The 17,475-nt window shown below is 47.7% G+C and overlaps 1 protein-coding gene across 1 annotated transcript in view; it reads right to left on the bottom strand.

Moving 5' to 3' along the window:
* The window catches only part of LOC135285027 (multiple epidermal growth factor-like domains protein 6), a 43,930-nt gene that overhangs the window by 24,407 nt on the left and 2,048 nt on the right, over positions 1-17,475 (bottom strand). Inside the window, exons 2-5 of the mRNA XM_064396947.1 lie at positions 12,400-12,522; positions 3,301-3,426; positions 2,449-2,571; positions 1,315-1,437 (exon numbers count right to left, since the gene is read on the bottom strand). Of these exons, the coding sequence (XP_064253017.1) occupies positions 1,315-1,437; positions 2,449-2,571; positions 3,301-3,426; positions 12,400-12,522 (495 nt within the window). The remainder of the gene's footprint in view (positions 1-1,314; positions 1,438-2,448; positions 2,572-3,300; positions 3,427-12,399; positions 12,523-17,475) is intronic.

Genomic DNA, 17,475 nt, shown 5'->3' with positions numbered 1-17,475 from the left:
CAGGGCAATGTCAGTGTCATGGTGTGAGACTGGCTGTGTCCCTAAGAAGAAAGCTGTGCACATACTTAGGCTCTTCAGCCTCATGTCATCATCCTGGTGCCCCATATTGCTCTGTTTGATGCCTTTCAGGACCCGTTTATGGCCTGCAAAGCCTTGCCCTCCCAGCCTTGCCAAGCTCCAGCAGCTGCACAAGGGGACCCTCATGGCTCCCAGTAGCACCAGCTGCCAGCACTGGGACTGCCACCGTGGCTGTCATCTGTCAGGGGCTGGTGGCTCTGGCTCAGCCTGGCCCTGCTGGGGTGCAGCAGCTGCACGAAGCTGTGAGGACAGTCTGGCTCACTCTTGCATCACAGAGCTTATTTCTTTCCTTGATGGGAGCAGATGTGATCCCTTCTCTGGCTCAATTCCTCCAGTGACACATCTGCAGCTGACTGAGCCTGTCCAGCAGAGTCCCCAAGAGCAGAAGTTGGCTTATTTGAAGCCAAATGGCTCCAAATCAATTGCCTTAACCAGCTAAAGTGTCTTTGTGGTGACTTTAAAGACCAGACCAAGATTTTTATCTTAGTGGGGGAGTAAACAGCCTCAAAACTGCTTGTGAAATCCTTCAGCAGAGATTGCCACAGCTTGGCCCTGGCGATTCCCAGAGGGCAGTGACAAACATGGGCCTGCAGCAGCCCAGGTGTGCCCTGTCCTGCTGGGCAGGGCTGAGTGTTGGAAGCCTGGTCACTGAGAATTTCAGACTTTCTGTGCTGACAGGCACTGTCCCCCAAGAGAACACTGCATTGACCTGGGGCTATAGAGAAGCTTCCAAAATGGAATGATGGAACTGGGATTGTGGATGTGGAGTTTGAATAGAAGTGTGTAATGTCACAGGGTGGAAAACTGAGAGTTTTAAGGGTTTAGAATATAGTGAGATATATAAAGCAAGATGGAGGTTTTAGGGTGGAGGCTGGTCCTTCTTCTTCTTCACGTTCTTCATCTTCTCCTCCATGGGTTTGGGTGGTTTTGTATAACTGGATAAAAAAGTCCACATTGCAGGCCATGGGTGGTTGGTTTTTGGGTTAAAAGTAAAAATAATTGAGGTGTCATTTCTTAATTGGACAGTTGATCCTTAAAAGGCCTTGTAGAAAGAGAGAGGGCTCCATTTTTGGTTTGTTAGAGTGAAGTGCTGTAGAACTCAAGGTTTGTGAAACTGTAACATAGATAAGAGCTCATAAACATCTGAGTCCCAACACGAAATACCATCTCACACATTTAATCCTGACTCTGGCAGAAAAGAAATGAAGACATGACAGCTGAGCCCGCAGTACTCACGGTAGCAGCGCTTGCCATCCGCCCCCAGCTCGTAGCCCGGGTTACAGGTGCACTTGAAGGAGCCCCGGGTGTTGAGGCACTGGTGTGCACACATGGCCAGCCCTGTCAGGCACTCGTTCACATCTGGGAGAAGGAGAAAGCCCAAGATAAGTAGGCTGAACTTTAAACATCCTTCCAAAGAACTGTTGTTATGGTATTTGAGTTCGGCATTGGTTTCTTGCAGCCTGAACTCTTCGTTGGGGTGCAGACCAATAAAGACACAGAGTTAAGAGTTTGGAATTGCTGTAAAGCTTCCCAGGAGATGAGGACATGACAGTGGGACATTCACAGAATCACAAAATCAATTAGGCTGGAAAAGGTCTTTGAGACAATCGAGTCCAACCTTTGACCTAAAACTACCTTGTCACCAGACCACAGCACTCAGTGCCACATCCAGTTTATTCTTAAATAAAGAATAAAAGATGGTGACTCCACCACCTCCTTGGACAGCCCATTCCAACGCCTGATCCCCCTTTCAGGGAAGAACTTCCCCTTAATGCCCAGCCTAAATCTCCCCTGGAGAAGCTCTGTTGTTGCAGACAGCACCAGAAGGACTCTTGCACAGACATCACCTGAGCCACCCAAGGGAAGGCATGTGTGGCAGTCTGGGATTTTCTGGAAAAATCCCTTTGCCCAGGATTCCTCTCCTGGGAAGCTGAGAAGCCTCAGAGGAAAAGGAAAACAATATTATCTCATTTGTTTCTCCTGTGTTTTGCTGCTTTGGATTGTGGTTGGAGATTGTTTATCCAACAGGTGGTTGTTTCATTGGTTTCATGTGAATTGTTTTGACTTAATGGCCAATCAGGGTCAAGCTGTGTCGGGACTCTGAAGTTTTTCATTAGTATCTTTTCAGCCTTCTGTCTGTATCCTTTCTGTATCCTTTAGTATAGTTTAGTATTCTTTAATATAATACAGATAATAAAACAATAAATTATCCTTCTAAGAACATGGAGTCAGATCCCTCATTCCTTCCTTCGTCTGGGAACCCCGCAAATACAAGAGGCATGTCCTTCCCTCCACTCTGTTCCCACTGAGCACGCCCTGGCCCATCAGACCCAGAGCTTTTCCTGCAGGGGAGCTCTGCAGGGCACTCACCTTGGCAGGCCTTGCCATCAGGGGCCAGCAGGTAGCCGGGGTGGCACTCGCAGCGGGCGCGGCCGCGGTGGCTGTGGCAGCGGTGCATGCAGCCCCCGTTCCTGTCCGAGCACGGGTTCCTCACTGCAGGCAGAGCACAGAGCCACGTCACCCCACACAGATCCTGCACGCAGCAGCCTGTGAGAATGCCAGGCAGAAAATCCCTGCTCCGCCCGTTCGGGAGGATGTACACGCTGTGAGATGCTGCACAAGGCTGGCATCAAGCTGGGTAAAACCCTGCCAGAGAAGCTTGGCACAGGCACGTCCCTCTGCAGAGATTACACAGCAAGTGCTGGCAGCTTGCTCCAAATACTGCTAACCAGAGTTTTCCCAATATCTGACCTGCCCCAGGACCAGGACAGATGCTCCAAACCTCTCTGACTGTTGTTTTTTTACATCCCAGTTGTTTCTTTTGCTGTAGCAACTTCACAGCTCAGGACTTCCCTCCTTCCTGCCTTTTTAATGCCGACTGCCATGAACGAGAACAACCTTGCGTTCTGTCCCCTTCAGCTTCTCTCCCTCCTGAGCCAGGAGCAGGTCAGCCAGACAGGGAGAAGATCCCACCCCACTGCCACACTTTGCTGTCCCTCCCCTCCCACAGCAGCCTGTGCCTTCATACAATTTCATTTTTGTTGGCTACAGCTCCTCCAGCTCTTCCCATCCCTTGGAACAAACCACAGGATATGTCCATGACAACAAAACACACAGAGTTTTTACTGGAAATCCCCCAGTCTGATCTGCTGGACATCTGAGCATCCCCATTCCCACAGCTCCCAGCTGGAATCCCTGGCTCCCCAGCCCCCCAGGACTCACGGATGCAGCGTTTGCCATCCTCATGCAGCTGGTGGTTGTGCCTGCACTGGCAGCGGTGCTGGGCCAGGGTCACCTGCACACAGTCGTGCTCGCAGCCACCGTTGTTCAGGGCACACGAGTTCAGAGCTGCAGGGCAAAGAGACACAAAGTTTGGCACAAAAGGACTTTGGGTTGTCATGTTTGAGGGTCCCCAGGATGAGGGAAGGTATGAGAATCTTGACTCCATGTTTCGGAAGGCTGATATTATATTATATTATATTATATTATATTATATTATATTATATTATATTATATTATATTATATTATATTATATTATATTATATTATATTATATTATATTATATTATATTATATTATATTATATTATATTATATTATATTATATATGCTATACTCAAGCTATACTAAAAAGAACAGAGAAATGATACAGACAGAAAGCCAGAAAGGAATGAATAATAAAAACCCGTGACTCTCAGAACCTCGACACAGCTGGACCATGATTGGGCATCAAGTGAAAACAACTCACATGGACCAGTCAAAGATGCACCTGTTGCATTCCACACCAGCAGATAATTACTGTTTTTCTTTTCCTCTGAGGCTTCTCAGCTTCTCAGGAGAAAAAATCCTGGCAAATGATTTTTAAGCAAATATGACGGTGACATTTGGGTGGCACCTGGGGACACAGGGACACAGGTTTGGCACCTGCATGTGTGAAGGGCACCTCTCACACAGGGCCAGGGCAGACTGCCCACCCTTAAAGCTGGTGTGAATTGAAGACTGGAGCACATTCAGTGACAAGTTCGTGGCCAACTTGATGAGCAAGGAGGGTATTAAGTGGGAGAATCTGCTGCAAAACCTGTGGGCAGTGCAGGAGAGGCCACCCAGCACCGTGCCAGGTGGGCATCCTGCTCTTTCAAGGCAAGATCAGCTCAGCAGTGCTGGGCAGAATAAAAGCTGGTGACCCCACCACCTCCTTGGACAGCCAATGCCTGATCCCCCTTTTGGGGAAGAACTTCCCCCTAATGCTCAGCCTAAATCTCCCTTTAAAATTATTCTTTCACACCATAAGAGGCTCCAGGGGTCTCCCTGAAGGTGATTCCAGGACACAGGGAGCTGGGTCAGGTCCTGTCCTGCACTACATGGGAGGGAAGCAGGTTTCCTGCCAGGCATCCGCCCTCTCAAAGGGCGCCGTGTCAGCAGCCAGGCTCTGTGCTGCTCCTGGAATTCCCATCCTTTAGTCCCAGGACAGTCCCTGCAGGTGCAGTGGCACAGCTGCCTCAAGCCATTACTGCTCAGAGAGTTGTGCTGAGGCACATGCAGGTTTTCCTGTAAAAAAACTGAGTTTCTGGCTCTGGGATGTGCAAAAGTCACCGAGGCCCAGCAGGTGCTGCCAGTTGTGGGAACACTCAGGGGAAAATGTTTTAAGATGCATCCTGTGTGTCCATACCTGGGCCAGGTGTAACAACCCCCAGCTCAGGGCTCTGAGCAGGAGATTTCAGTGTGGAACCTGGGGCATGTGGGGTCCCTGCTGCTGTGAGCAGCGGTGTCACCCAGACAGAGCACATGGAGACACAGCAGCAGGAGCTCTGGTTTCATCCTCAGTGCAGGCAGGACTGGGAATTGAGCTTCCAAACTGGAGTTCCTGGCCGTGCCACAGCTCTTCTGTGTGGCCTTGCACAAGGAGCCCAACAGATTCCAAGAAGCCAGGCAACAGAAGGTTTTGCCTGAGCTACAGCACAAAACAGATCCCATGACCATCTCTCCCCAGACTGATCCTTCAGGTGATCACAGTGCCCTCCATAACCTCCAGAGCTCTGGAAGCAGGAGAGCCTGGAAAGCAGCTGCCAGCAGAAATCTCTGCTTGTAACACACCTCTGAATCCCAGGGCAAGTTGGGTCCTTGCTCTCGTACATGAGTGAAAGCAAACATTTGGCTCAGGACAAAAACTGGAGTTCCTGGCTGTGCCACAGCTCTTCTGTGTGGCCTTGCACAAGCAGATTCCAAGCAGGCAGGAAACAGAAGGTTTTGCCTGGGCTACAGCACAAAACAGACCCCGTGGAGAGCACGTGGACTCCTCACAAGCCTGCTATCATTAATCAGCCTGGGAACAGCCTCCTCCTGTTCCTGTAACTGGGATGTCTCTGCAGGATCAGCAGACAGAGGGGTGTTTAACTGGGATGGGAGCACCTTGTGAGCAGCCAGGGCAATGTCAGAAGCTTTGTTTTCATTGCTGCTCTCCAGGACCATCAACATCAGATCCAGGAGGAATTTGAGCTGGGAAACTAAACAGGGAAGGACTTTCTGGAGCTGGATTGATGGCCTCTGGTACAGAAGTCATTGGGGGATGCTGACATGCCTCCAAAGCCATACAAGTCCCCTCTTGGAGCACTGGATGTCTCCTGAGCTAACCCACCCAACTCCTCATGCACTGAGCTCCTCCAGAGCTGTCTCTTATGAAAATTGGGAAATTTGCCTTTAAACCCCTGTTCTGTCTCTCAGGAGCCACCAAAGTGTCACAACCCACGGGGCTGGTGGAACATGGCTGGAGCTGGCCCTGGCCCAGGATGGAAACCCAGCCCTGGCTCCCCTAAGCTGAGCAGAACGATCAGCTCTGGCCTCACACGTTTCTGACCTATTTTTCAAACTCCAGAATAAACTAATGTGCTGGCTCAGAGGAATCTTATAGAAAAGCTAAAAATATCTCTAATGAAAACCATCTCTCCTCAGACTGATCCTTCAGGTGATCACAGGGCCCTCCACAACTTCCAGAGCTCTGGAAGCAGGAGAGCCTGGAAAGCAGCTGCCAGCAGAAATCTCTGCTTGCAACACACCTCTGAATCCCAAGGCAAGTTGGATTCTTGCTCTTATACATTAGTGAAAACAAATATTTGGCTCAGGACAAAAATAAAGGCAAAAAAAAATTCATTTTTTTCTGCACACCCTTCCCCTGTAAAAAAAAAAAATGCTTTAACTCAGAGCTGAGGATCACTCTCATTCCAAACGTTAAAATAACTCAACTTCTCATTTTATGTCTCTAATTAGCTAAACAACATTTGGGGGAATAAAAGCAGCTTGACAGGGTCAAGATTTTGCCATACAAATCATAAGGCTGGAGCAAGAACTTGGGGTTTATGTTAGTTGTGCTGGCATTGTTTCCTTTAATCCATTTGGAAGGAAACAAGAAATACTTAACGTTCCTGAAAAGCTCTGGGTCAGAGTTACACTACTCAAGCTCTAGCAGAGATGGGTGGTCATTTAAAAATATTCTAATAAATTTAAGTGTTTAATAACATATATTCAAAAATAGCCATAAATAATGTGCTTGTTGGAGAGCCTTTTTGTTAAAATAAAAAAAGAAAACAAGTCAAACAATGCTGATGCCTGCCAAAACATTCCTTCATCTGGGAAAAGCACTGGGCCAACATGGAACAAGCCAATGCATCTTGTGTCTAAAATAACCTCCCAGGATGCAGTTATTCGGATTAATTTGAAGTTCAAATAACAGCCTCCTTGCAAACTCCTAAAAAATCCAAAGTCTGAGTTCTTCCATGCAAGATTTCAGGAGAGAGAACCCATGTGAGGCTGGGTCTCCTCAGCTGGCTCCTCGCAGTCACAGCCAGCAGACCTCGCTGCTGGCCTTGTTTTAATTACTGCTCAGGGTTTTTATTCTGTTTACAGAACCACTCTAAAAATATTTCCATTCCCAGATGCTCTGCCGAGCTTAACATTTCTGTGACAAGGCTGCCAAGCCCAGTGTCATCCTGTACATCACACAGATTTTTGTAATTACAGCTCAGACAGATTTTCCACAGATGATATTTCAGTGTCTGAGAGAGGGAGGTTCCTTCCAGCCCCGCTGTCTGAGGGGAGTGCAGTGCTGCTGGAAGATGCTGCTCCCAGATTCTGACCCTCTCAGGCCTGGGAAATGGATAAAGAGGGATGGAAAGGAGATTTTTGCTGCTGATTACACGTGGGAAGTGGATCTGTGCAGCAGCAGCCTAACACAGGAATTTATTTAATATCTGATTTCTGCACTCTCCAGCTGCCCTTCTGACTTCTTCTCTCTCTTCTCACTTCTCCTCTTTCCTCCCTCTCACCTTTCCTTCAGACACAAGTGATTTGCCACCAGAAGCAGCGAGCTGATACCCTAAAAGTGACTGTGAGCAGCTGTGACTAGAACTGAGCAGGATGTTCTTCTGCAGCACCACACAAACCCCCAGCAATTCTAAGAAAAGGCTGAAAAATGTGTGACTGGGCAAAGAAAAGTTCAAATTCCCTAAAATGTGCGAGGTGTCTGCAAAGTGGAAAGCCCCACCAAGCACACGTGGTCCCTGCACACACAGCTCAAGCCCACACAAACCTCCTGGCATGGTCCTTCTGTTCATTATATCACCCCTATCACTGAGATTTCTCCATTTGAAGTTCTCCTGATACAAACAGGGCTCCATCATGTAATCCCTAACTGATTTCTCCAGACCTCAGACAACTTCCAGAAACATGTTGTGTGTTAATCCAGACCATCTCCCTGCTCCTCAGGCCAACAAAAGCAATTGGCTCCCATTAAAGCCCTCAGCCTCGGCCTGGCCTGCATCCCTCTGCTGAAACAGTGGAGAAGGACCTGGAGATGTCAGCTTCCTGCCTCCTGCCCATGTGGTTCTGATAAAGAAAGAGGTAATTTCAGGACGCCCAAGGCCTCTCTTTGTTCTGTTTCCCTCGCAGTGGAAGCGGCTGCTCCTTTTCTCCCTCTCTCAGCAGCCCTCGGAACAAAGGCACAACAAAAGGATCCTGCACAAGGGAGCTGCAGAGCACCAGCTGAGAGCTGGGCACAGGAAAGGGGTTTTAAGCCATTTTTGTGCCCTCCTGAGTCACAGCCCCAGGTAACAGCTAACCCTTGGCACAATTGTGGGGGAATCGTGGAGCTCCAGCTCAGCGCTGCCGGTCATCATCGGAGCCTTTGTGGGTTTTGTGGGGACAAGAAAGTATTTAAAGGATGAAATCCATGATTTGACAGCCCTTAACGAGACACTTGACTGCAAAGGCCTCTTTCTGTACCCAGAACACTCTCGCTGGGGCAGCCAGGAGCTTCCTGCCACCCAAAATTGCGCTTGTCTCAGCATGGAGCTGCGAGCTTCCCTCAGCAGGACAAGGATGGATGGATTGGATGGATGGATGGATGGATGGATGGATGGATGGATGGATGGATGGATGGATGATGGATGGATGGATGATGGATGGATGGATGATGGATGGATGGATGAATGGATGGATGATGGATGGATGGATGATGGATGGATGGATGAATGGATGGATGATGGATGGATGGATGGATGGATGGATGATGGATGGATGGATGGATGGATGGATGGATGGATGGATGATGGATGGATGATGGATGGATGGATGATGGATGGATGGATGATGGATGGATGGATGAATGGATGGATGATGGATGGATGGATGGATGTTGGATGGATGGATGGATGGATGGATGATGGATGGATGGATGGATGGATGGATGGATGATGGATGGATGGATGGATGTTGGATGGATGGATGGATGGATGGATGGATGGATGGATGGATGATGGATGGATGGATAGATGGATGATGGATGGATGATGGATGGATGGATGGATGGATGGATGGATGGATGGATGATGGATGGATGGATGGATGGATGGATGGATGGATGTTGGATGGATGGATGGATGGATGTTGGATGGATGGATGGATGGATGGATGGATGGATGGATGGATGGATGATGGATGGATGGATGATGGATGGATGGATGGATGGATGTTGGATGGATGGATGGATGGATGGATGGATGGATGGATGATGGATGGATGGATGGATGGATGGATGGATGATGGATGGATGATGGATGGATGATGGATGGATGAGGGATGGATGGATGATGGATGGATGATGGATGGATGGATGGATGGATGGATGGATGGATGGATGGATGGATGGATGGATGGATGGATGATGGATGATGGATGGATGGATGATGGATGGATGATGGATGGATGATGGATGGATGGATGGATGGATGGATGGATGGATGGATGATGGATGGATGGATGGATGGATGGATGGATGGATGGATGGATGGATGGATGGATGGATGATGGATGGATGATGGATGGATGATGGATGGATGTTGGATGGATGGATGGATGGATGGATGGATGGATGGATGGATGGATGCTCACTGTCTCCAGTTCCCTTCATTTCTGGCCTATTCTCTACATCTAGTGGCAATATTTTGTGTTTTAACAGCACAGAATCTCTACAGAAAATGAGAGGACATCCCAGCTTGAAGAGAAAAACAGCTTTGTTTTTTCTTAGAAATCCCTCAGAACTGAGCACAAGGCAACCTGGTGTCTGTGGGTACAACAGCACAGCCACAAACACCAGCAGAGGAGGTACCTCTGTGCCTTGCTCTGTTCTGAGCTTTTCTGAGGAAAAGGTGTTCCACCCTCCTCACAACTGGGTCAGTACAGAGCTCTGTGAAGGTGTGACACATACACAGGCACAAATGTGTAAAGAGAAAAAGGCACCCATCCTGAAATGAGAAAGCCCCATTTTAGATCCATTTTAGAAACATTATTAGATAATTATGCTGTGAGAGGTTTTTATTTGCCCTGCCTGGTCTGCTTCGCCTTCCTGGGTGCTCTGGATCCCAGGGGTACCAGCACAAACTCACTGCAGATCCTGCAGGCTCCACTCCCCAGAGCTCCAGGAACTGCCCCACTCACTCATGATCAGATTTCCTGAACAGAGACCTCTCACTTCTGGCAGATGAATTCCAGCACTGCACTTTATGGCTAATATTTGCTCACAAGCCTAATGCAAAGCAGGTTTGCAGCACTGGGCACGGGCAGCAGGAGCAGGGCTGCATCCTGTGGGAATACTACACCAGCAGGGAAGCCTGGCCTATGAAAATTCCTCTTAAAGAAGACATTTCTCCCTCTAGAGATGCATTTAATGCTTTCCCTGAGAACTGTTCCACCTTCTGGGGCTGGGGCTGCCAAGCACTCCTGTCCCACGTTTTGTTCTGCAAGGCGTGGGCAGCTGCAGGATTACCATTGATTTTTTTGCCCCCAAAGGAGAGGAACAATGAGAGCTCTATGGATATCAGAAGGCTAATCAATTACTTTATTATACTATATTACTCTATATTATATGACACTATATTTATATTATTCTATTACAATCATATGATATGATTATATTAAATTACTACAATTATATATTATTATATATTATTATAATGTTCTAATATCATAGCATATTGTATATATTATATATTATATATATTATCTAGCATATATTATAATTATATATTTTCATATATGATATATTATATATTATTATAATTATATTATATTATTATAATGATATATTATATTATATTATAATAATATTATATTATAATATTATATTATATTTATTATATGATATTTATTATATTATATTATATTATATTATGTTTATTATATTATATTATATTTAGATGTATATCACATTACATCTAAACTGAATCTGTTAAGCACTCAGTTCTGTACATAACTGTACTCTTTTTGTGATTGTCAGCCAACAGTCCTGACACACGCTTGGCCCTGATAGGCCAAGGAAACAAAACACCATCACTTTGGGGAAACAAATCTCCATATTTCATTCTACTTTTGCACAAACACAGGCAGAGCAAGTGAGATAAGAATTGTTTTTCCTTTCTCTGAGGTTCAGAGAATGTGACACCCAGAAATATTCTTGGGAAGAATTGTGCCTCGCTTTTCTCTGTGAAGAGAAACGCGGCTGCATGGGATCGCTGCTCACTACAAGAAAGGGAGCAACATATCCCAGGGACAATTAGGAGATGACAGACCACAGCACACTTACATGTGAGCAGCAGCAGCTCGTCACCCCGACACGAGTGTGGAGTTCAGTGCTGCCTGCCAGGCTTGGCTTTGTCCCTTCTTTGCCATCCTTTTCCTTCTGGATATTCCCAGGGAAATATGGGGATCCTGCACCTTAAGTCTCACTTGGTTGGGTGTCATTGTTTACTGGAGGTAGCTGTGGCCAGATGTGTGTCAGTGCAGAGCTGGGCACGGTGGGTACAGCTTCCCTGGGTGGATTTTTCCTGCTCACATCACCATTCCCAACTGGAACACACAGGCAGACTCTGGAGCGTGACTGTGCTCCAAGAAAACTCTGCAAACACCATGGCCCGGGAATTCTTTCCACTTGCATGAAAATATCCCTCAAATAGTGGAAAAATGTGTCAAATGAAGCTGTGGGGGAGAAGTGGTTTAATTAAAACAGCCACAGATGCTGGAGGCAGACTCCAAGTTCCACTCTGAGCCTCCAGTCTGGGGCAGGCAGACAACAACATTTCAAGGAATTGGCCCCAAAATCAGCTGCAGGGCAAACCTGGTGCCTGGATGGTGATGTTTGGATGAGCACCATCCAAGAGAATGCATGGCCAGCATCCCAGAGAAGAAGGTTTTGGATTATTATGGCCACAGTTCCACACGCAGCCACATTTACTGTCACTTGTCTGTCACACCTGCTGCCCACTGAGAAAATATTGAAATTTTGAGGAAATACTGAGGTCAAAATGAAGCCTGACTTGAAATTCCTCATTATTTTTATTTATGCATCTGTTCTAAGAATGCCATATCTGATATATCCTGAATCTAAAGCAGAAGTACCAAAGCACTTGAGAGTTACTTCTCCTGAACCAGAATAAACTCAGGCACAGCAAAGCAGCCCAGTTTTATGTGATCACATGGAAGAACAGCAAATGTTCTGAACCCAGGGATTCTCCTGAACCAGAATAAACTCGGGAACAGCGAAGCAGCCCTAGTTTTATGTGATCACATGGAAATACAGCAAATGTTCTGAACCCAGGGACAGAAACTGTGAGGGAAGACACAGAGGAACCCAAACCCATCAGCATTATCTCACAATCAGGGCACAGAGAATGGGAGGGAGTGAGGAAATCAAGGTTTTCTGTTCACTGCCACGGATTAACTGGTAGGAAAAGGGCTGCAAAGAGAGATTGCCAAGGGATGTGCAGGGCAGGCTCACCGAGGCAGGTCCTGCCGTCCGTGTGCAGGCGGAAGCCGGGCTGGCACTCGCAGTAGAAGGAGCCCAGGGTGTTCACACACCGGTGCTGGCAGCCCCCGTTGTGCACCTGGCACTCGTCAACATCTGCAAAAAAACAAGGGGAAAGTGAGTAAAAATTCAGGCAAGTGGACAGGAGGGTGTCTGAGCTCAGGAATATTTATCCTCTGAGGCCCGACTCTGGATCTGAGGGATGAAAGCAAAGGGAACAAGATTGGCCATTTTGTTGCGTTCAGTCAGTCAAGCTGTTTGTGAAATTCCAGGGACAAACCTGCAATCAGTGAACAACAATCACAAAAACCCAGTTTGATTTGTCAGCCAGCACAAACCATCCTCATCGGATCACCTGCCAATGGTCACCTTTCCCACTGACTCCAGGATAATGGATTAATTCATATTTTACACTTATACTTGCTTATCAAAGGAAGTTTCTGAGGCAGATTTCTCCCTGTTCATGATCAGAAACATGGAGATGATGAGGACAGAGCTGTGCAATCCCTTAATTCCTGCCATTTGTGGGTGTGCACAGCTGTGCACCTACACAACCTTTCAGACTGGGAAGGATCAGAGTGGGGAACCAGAATCCCACTGCAGGAATAGCAAAGCACCCAACCAGCCATTCCCTTCCTCATGGAGAGACAAACTTCAGCAGCTTGGGTCTCTCCATTTGGATTTCTCTTTGCACTTTCTTCACCTCCAGCTCCCCCAAACCCCTCCCAGCAAGGCCAGCCCTGAGCCAGCTCAGTTCCCATCCACGACTGTTACTGAGAAGATAAAGAAACATTTCCTGAGTGAATCACGGCAGGGTGGGTCCCCGGCCATGTCCTCACACGCCAGAGGTGCAGGAACGTGCCCAGTGCCCCAGCCCAGCTCTGCTTCACCCACAGCTCCCACTGGGCAGGAAAAGGGCACTGAAAAAAAGGAGCAACACAGCCTTGGCTGAGCCAATTTTTATATTCGTCAGACTAATTGCCAAGAAAACCAGCCAGCAGCAAGGGAAGGTCTGGGTCAGGGGTGGAATGGGAAAAGTGGGAAAGGTGACGCCTGTTTGAGTCTGAGCTCTGCAGTGATAATACAAAATTACATACAAAACACAAATTACATGCAAATACAAAATCTTTTCTCAGAGCATTTTTCTTAGCAAGGCTTAAAACATTAAAAGCTAAAGCTCAGAGGTCATAAAAACCCCTCCTCTGTCCCAAGGAACCCCCCACCTTGTCTTGGGGTGTCCTGCTGCACTGGCCATGCTGGGCTCCTCCTGCAGAGCTCCCACTGCAGCTGTGCTCTCCCTCAACCCAGCAAAATGCTCATTTCTGTAGTGCCAGCCCTTTGCTTTATTCAGTGGACTGAGCCTTTTAGGAGGTTTTAGTATTTTCTTCCTGGTTTGTTTTTTTTTTTTTTTCCGCAACACTTAATACTGAAAGAAAGGAAAATGAATAGATTTTTGAGGTGAAACATAAGCTTTGAGTGATGCTCTGTGAAGAGTGAGCCAAAGCCAAAGTGGCTTTCCAAGGGGAAAAATGTGATGGCATGAGTCTGAGAGCTGGTCAAAGCAACCTAATTCTGATTAAATCATTTTCCTCTGCACACACTTGGGACACTGCAGAGCCCTAGAGCCCCTGAGGCACTCCCTACTCATCTCTGTGGGCAGGATTAGCTATTAATACACAGAACTGGCTCTAGTCAGCTCAGGAACAGGAAAACTGGGTTTTGGAAAGGTTTTATGTAGCATAATAAAGTTTTTTGGTCTGCATTTAAATGACTATTCCACTGCTTCCCTTCAACTCTAATCTGAAACTGTTGAGAATTCACTGTCCAAGAAACTTAGTGATGTGTTGAGTAAACTTCTTACTTTCACTCCATTACTCATACTCAGTAATTTTACATCTCCTCTCTCCGTGGCTCCTCTTCCCCCTTTGTACTTTTCACCCTCTAAATCTCCATGATTGCAGAGGGCTGTCCCCCTCCCAACCCCCTCCTGGCTGGGGAGAGCAGATATAAAATCACCCATCACCTTCCCTGCCACCCAGAGTCCCTCCTGGAGCCTCCCTGATCTCCTCTGCAGCACCAGGGAGATTTTGGGACACCCTGCACTGTGGTGTGACCAAAACAAAACTGTCCCCAGGGGCAGAGAGGGGGCAGATCCACCAGCCAGCCCTGGCAGCAGCAGCAGCACCTCCAGGAGTGCCCAAGGCTGGAGACAGTGACTCAGCTGGGAATAGGGACTGGTGTGGCATTCATTCTCTGGAAAAATCCCTTCGCCCAGGATTTTTCTTCTGGGAGGCTGAGGAGCCTCAGAGAAAAGGAAAACAATTCTTATCTCATTTGCTTCTCCCGTGTTGTGCTCATGTGGAATGTGGTTGGAGATTGTTTCATTGCATTCTGCTGTGAGTTGTTTTCACTCTTTGGCCAATCAGGGCCAAGATGTGTCAGGACTCTGGAAAGAGTCACGAGTTTCATTATTATCTTTTTAGCATTGTGTAAGTATCCTTTCTGTATTCTTTAGTATAGTATTCTTTAATACAATATATTATCATAAAATAATAAATTAGCATCTAAGAACATGGAGTCAGATTCATCATTCCTCCCTGCAAATACAACAGACTGGGAGGCAGCAGGAGCTGCTCCCAGGGCCAGCAGGAGAGCTCTGGGAAGGTCACACTGGCCCTGGTGCAGGTGCTGGCAGCAGGACCCCGAGCCCTACGTGACACCGCGAGCTGCGGCTCGTGGCACTCCGGGGTTCTTTTCCTACTGGAGAGCTGACAAAATCTGCTTGGAATTAACAATACCAAAGGAGAGCAAATGAGAAGCATACAGCTTACTCTGAGCAAGCCAGAGCCGTGCCAGGACAGGGTTTGCCAAGCCCTGCTCTGCATGCACAGGGATGTGGGTACCAGGCAGAGCCAACGGAGGAGGAGCCCAAGGCAGCAAGGGCTGGGGATGGGGATCAATGAGAGAGCAGAAATATTGATCTATGTTATGTAAAGAAACTGGAGATCTGCAAGGAAGGCTCATCCCAGCCTTTTCCCTGAGCAGCAACAAACTCTGAAACCTCAGACACCTACAGGGACTAACACAGGAATACAGCAATGAAAAACAGGGAAGGTGAACACAAAACCAAAAAAAAAATGGGGCACAGAGTGAGGACATGGCTTAGGCTGGCTGCACTCCCTGAACACACACAGGTCCTTCCAGGAGGAATACTGATTTATCTCCAACAAGAGCTACACGTCAGGGGGAAGAAAGCGGCAACAGCAGCTCTGCAAATTATTAAATATTTGGTAGGGAGGCAGTTTATCTCCTTGCAGGGCTGAGGAGGAGGCGATGGAGCCCAGCTGGAAGCACAGGCAGGAGAACACTGGAGGTTTGCTGTGTCTGGCTGAGCAGCAGTGCCAGGCTCTAATCCCTGCAGCAATTAGCCTGGATTACAGAGCAGGGCTGCAGGGAAAAGGTTAATTAAAATCCACCACGATGAGCATGTGTGGGATTTAGTGACTTTATCTTTCCAGTACCAGTTTGCTGAAGATAATTCAGCAATTTCAAGGAGTAAAAAGACTGCATGGAGAGGACCCAACAGTCCCTGCTCGTGGGCAGGGGAGCACAGCCATCCCACACTATGGACACAGATTAGAATGAAAAAACCCTCTGCATTACTTCATTTCTTGCATGTGTCACACAGTCCCAACACAAATAACCTGAGGAATTTGGATGCCCTGTTTTTCTACACTCCCTTTGTGGAGACAAAACAGCCATGGCAAGGTCCAGCAGTGCAAGGAGGCAATGGGAGAGGACAATGCTTCATCTCTTCTCTGCTAGCCTGGAAGTTTTTTCCTCCTCAAGGCTGAGGAAGGATGGCTGGGCAATCAAAAGGCCATTTGGGGCAGTCAGGGCACCTCCACACCCTCAGCTTTCATCTCATCCTAAACCAGGCATGTGAGAAAGCCCTTGAAGAGCTGCAGGGAGTTATTGAGGCCAGAATTCCTTCCACTGCAGCTGGGAGATGCCCAGCACTTTCCCACACCACCTGTGCCATCCCAAAGGCACCTCAGGAGTGGATGCATCGGCTTCAGAACAATCTGCTGCAGTGAAAACTCTGCTTTGCCTCAGTTCCTGGCTTTGTCCTCAGCTCACCTTTTCCTTCCCCTGAGCAGTGGGGCTGGAAGAGTCTCCCAGCTCCTGCTTGTGCTCCCCTGAGTGCCTGGGGATGGGGCTGGAAGCAGGAATTACTCAGCGTGGAGCAGAGGTGCACGCAGCAACAAGCACCTGGACTTGCTCTGGACTTGCTGCTGCTCTCACCCTCTCCAACCTTCTCTCATCACTGTTTTACCCCATTCCCTGTGCAGGCTGTCACTCTGAGTGAAAAATCTCCCTGTGCCAGGCCGTGGATTCCCAGACATGGAGCTGGGAATGGAGCTCCTGTATCGGGGTAATTTTGCCTGACGGTAGGAAGAATGATGAGCAGGACTCCATGACATCAGAAGGCTAATTAATTACTTTATTATACTATGTTATTCTATACTATATTACACTACATCTAAACTGAAACTGAACAAGAACTAAGCTGAACAAAGCCTGGTGACTGTCTCCTGCCCAACCATCAGGACACAGCTTGCAGAGATTGGACAAAAAAACAAAACACTCACACCAGAATCCAATTACCAAATCCCTCCAGGTAAACAATCTTCCATAATGCATTCTGCTTGTGCACAAACACAGGAGCAGCAAAACTGTTCTCATCATTCTATTCTCTGCTTCTCCAGGAAAAAACCTGGGAGAGAAAGAATTGTCTCTCTGTTCAGAGAAGGTGAATCCCAAACCCCCGGCTGGAAATGCTGTTGAAGGAGCTAATGGAACAGGATCAAACAACAGCTCTGCTGGTTTCTGGCTGCTTTAGAGAGGATATCACCCACCTCACTGTGGTGATGGATTGTGAAACCCCAGCAGAGCACAAAGCTCCTCCTGTAGGGGCGGCTGTGCAAGGACACAACACCCAGCGCTGCCACCAGCCCCAGCAGAGCCCTGTCTGCACACACGGGGCAC

Source organism: Passer domesticus, chromosome 22 (assembly GCF_036417665.1).
Source record: "Passer domesticus isolate bPasDom1 chromosome 22, bPasDom1.hap1, whole genome shotgun sequence".
Taxonomy (NCBI): domain Eukaryota; kingdom Metazoa; phylum Chordata; class Aves; order Passeriformes; family Passeridae; genus Passer; species Passer domesticus.
This window is presented reverse-complemented; position numbering and strand designations above follow the sequence as displayed.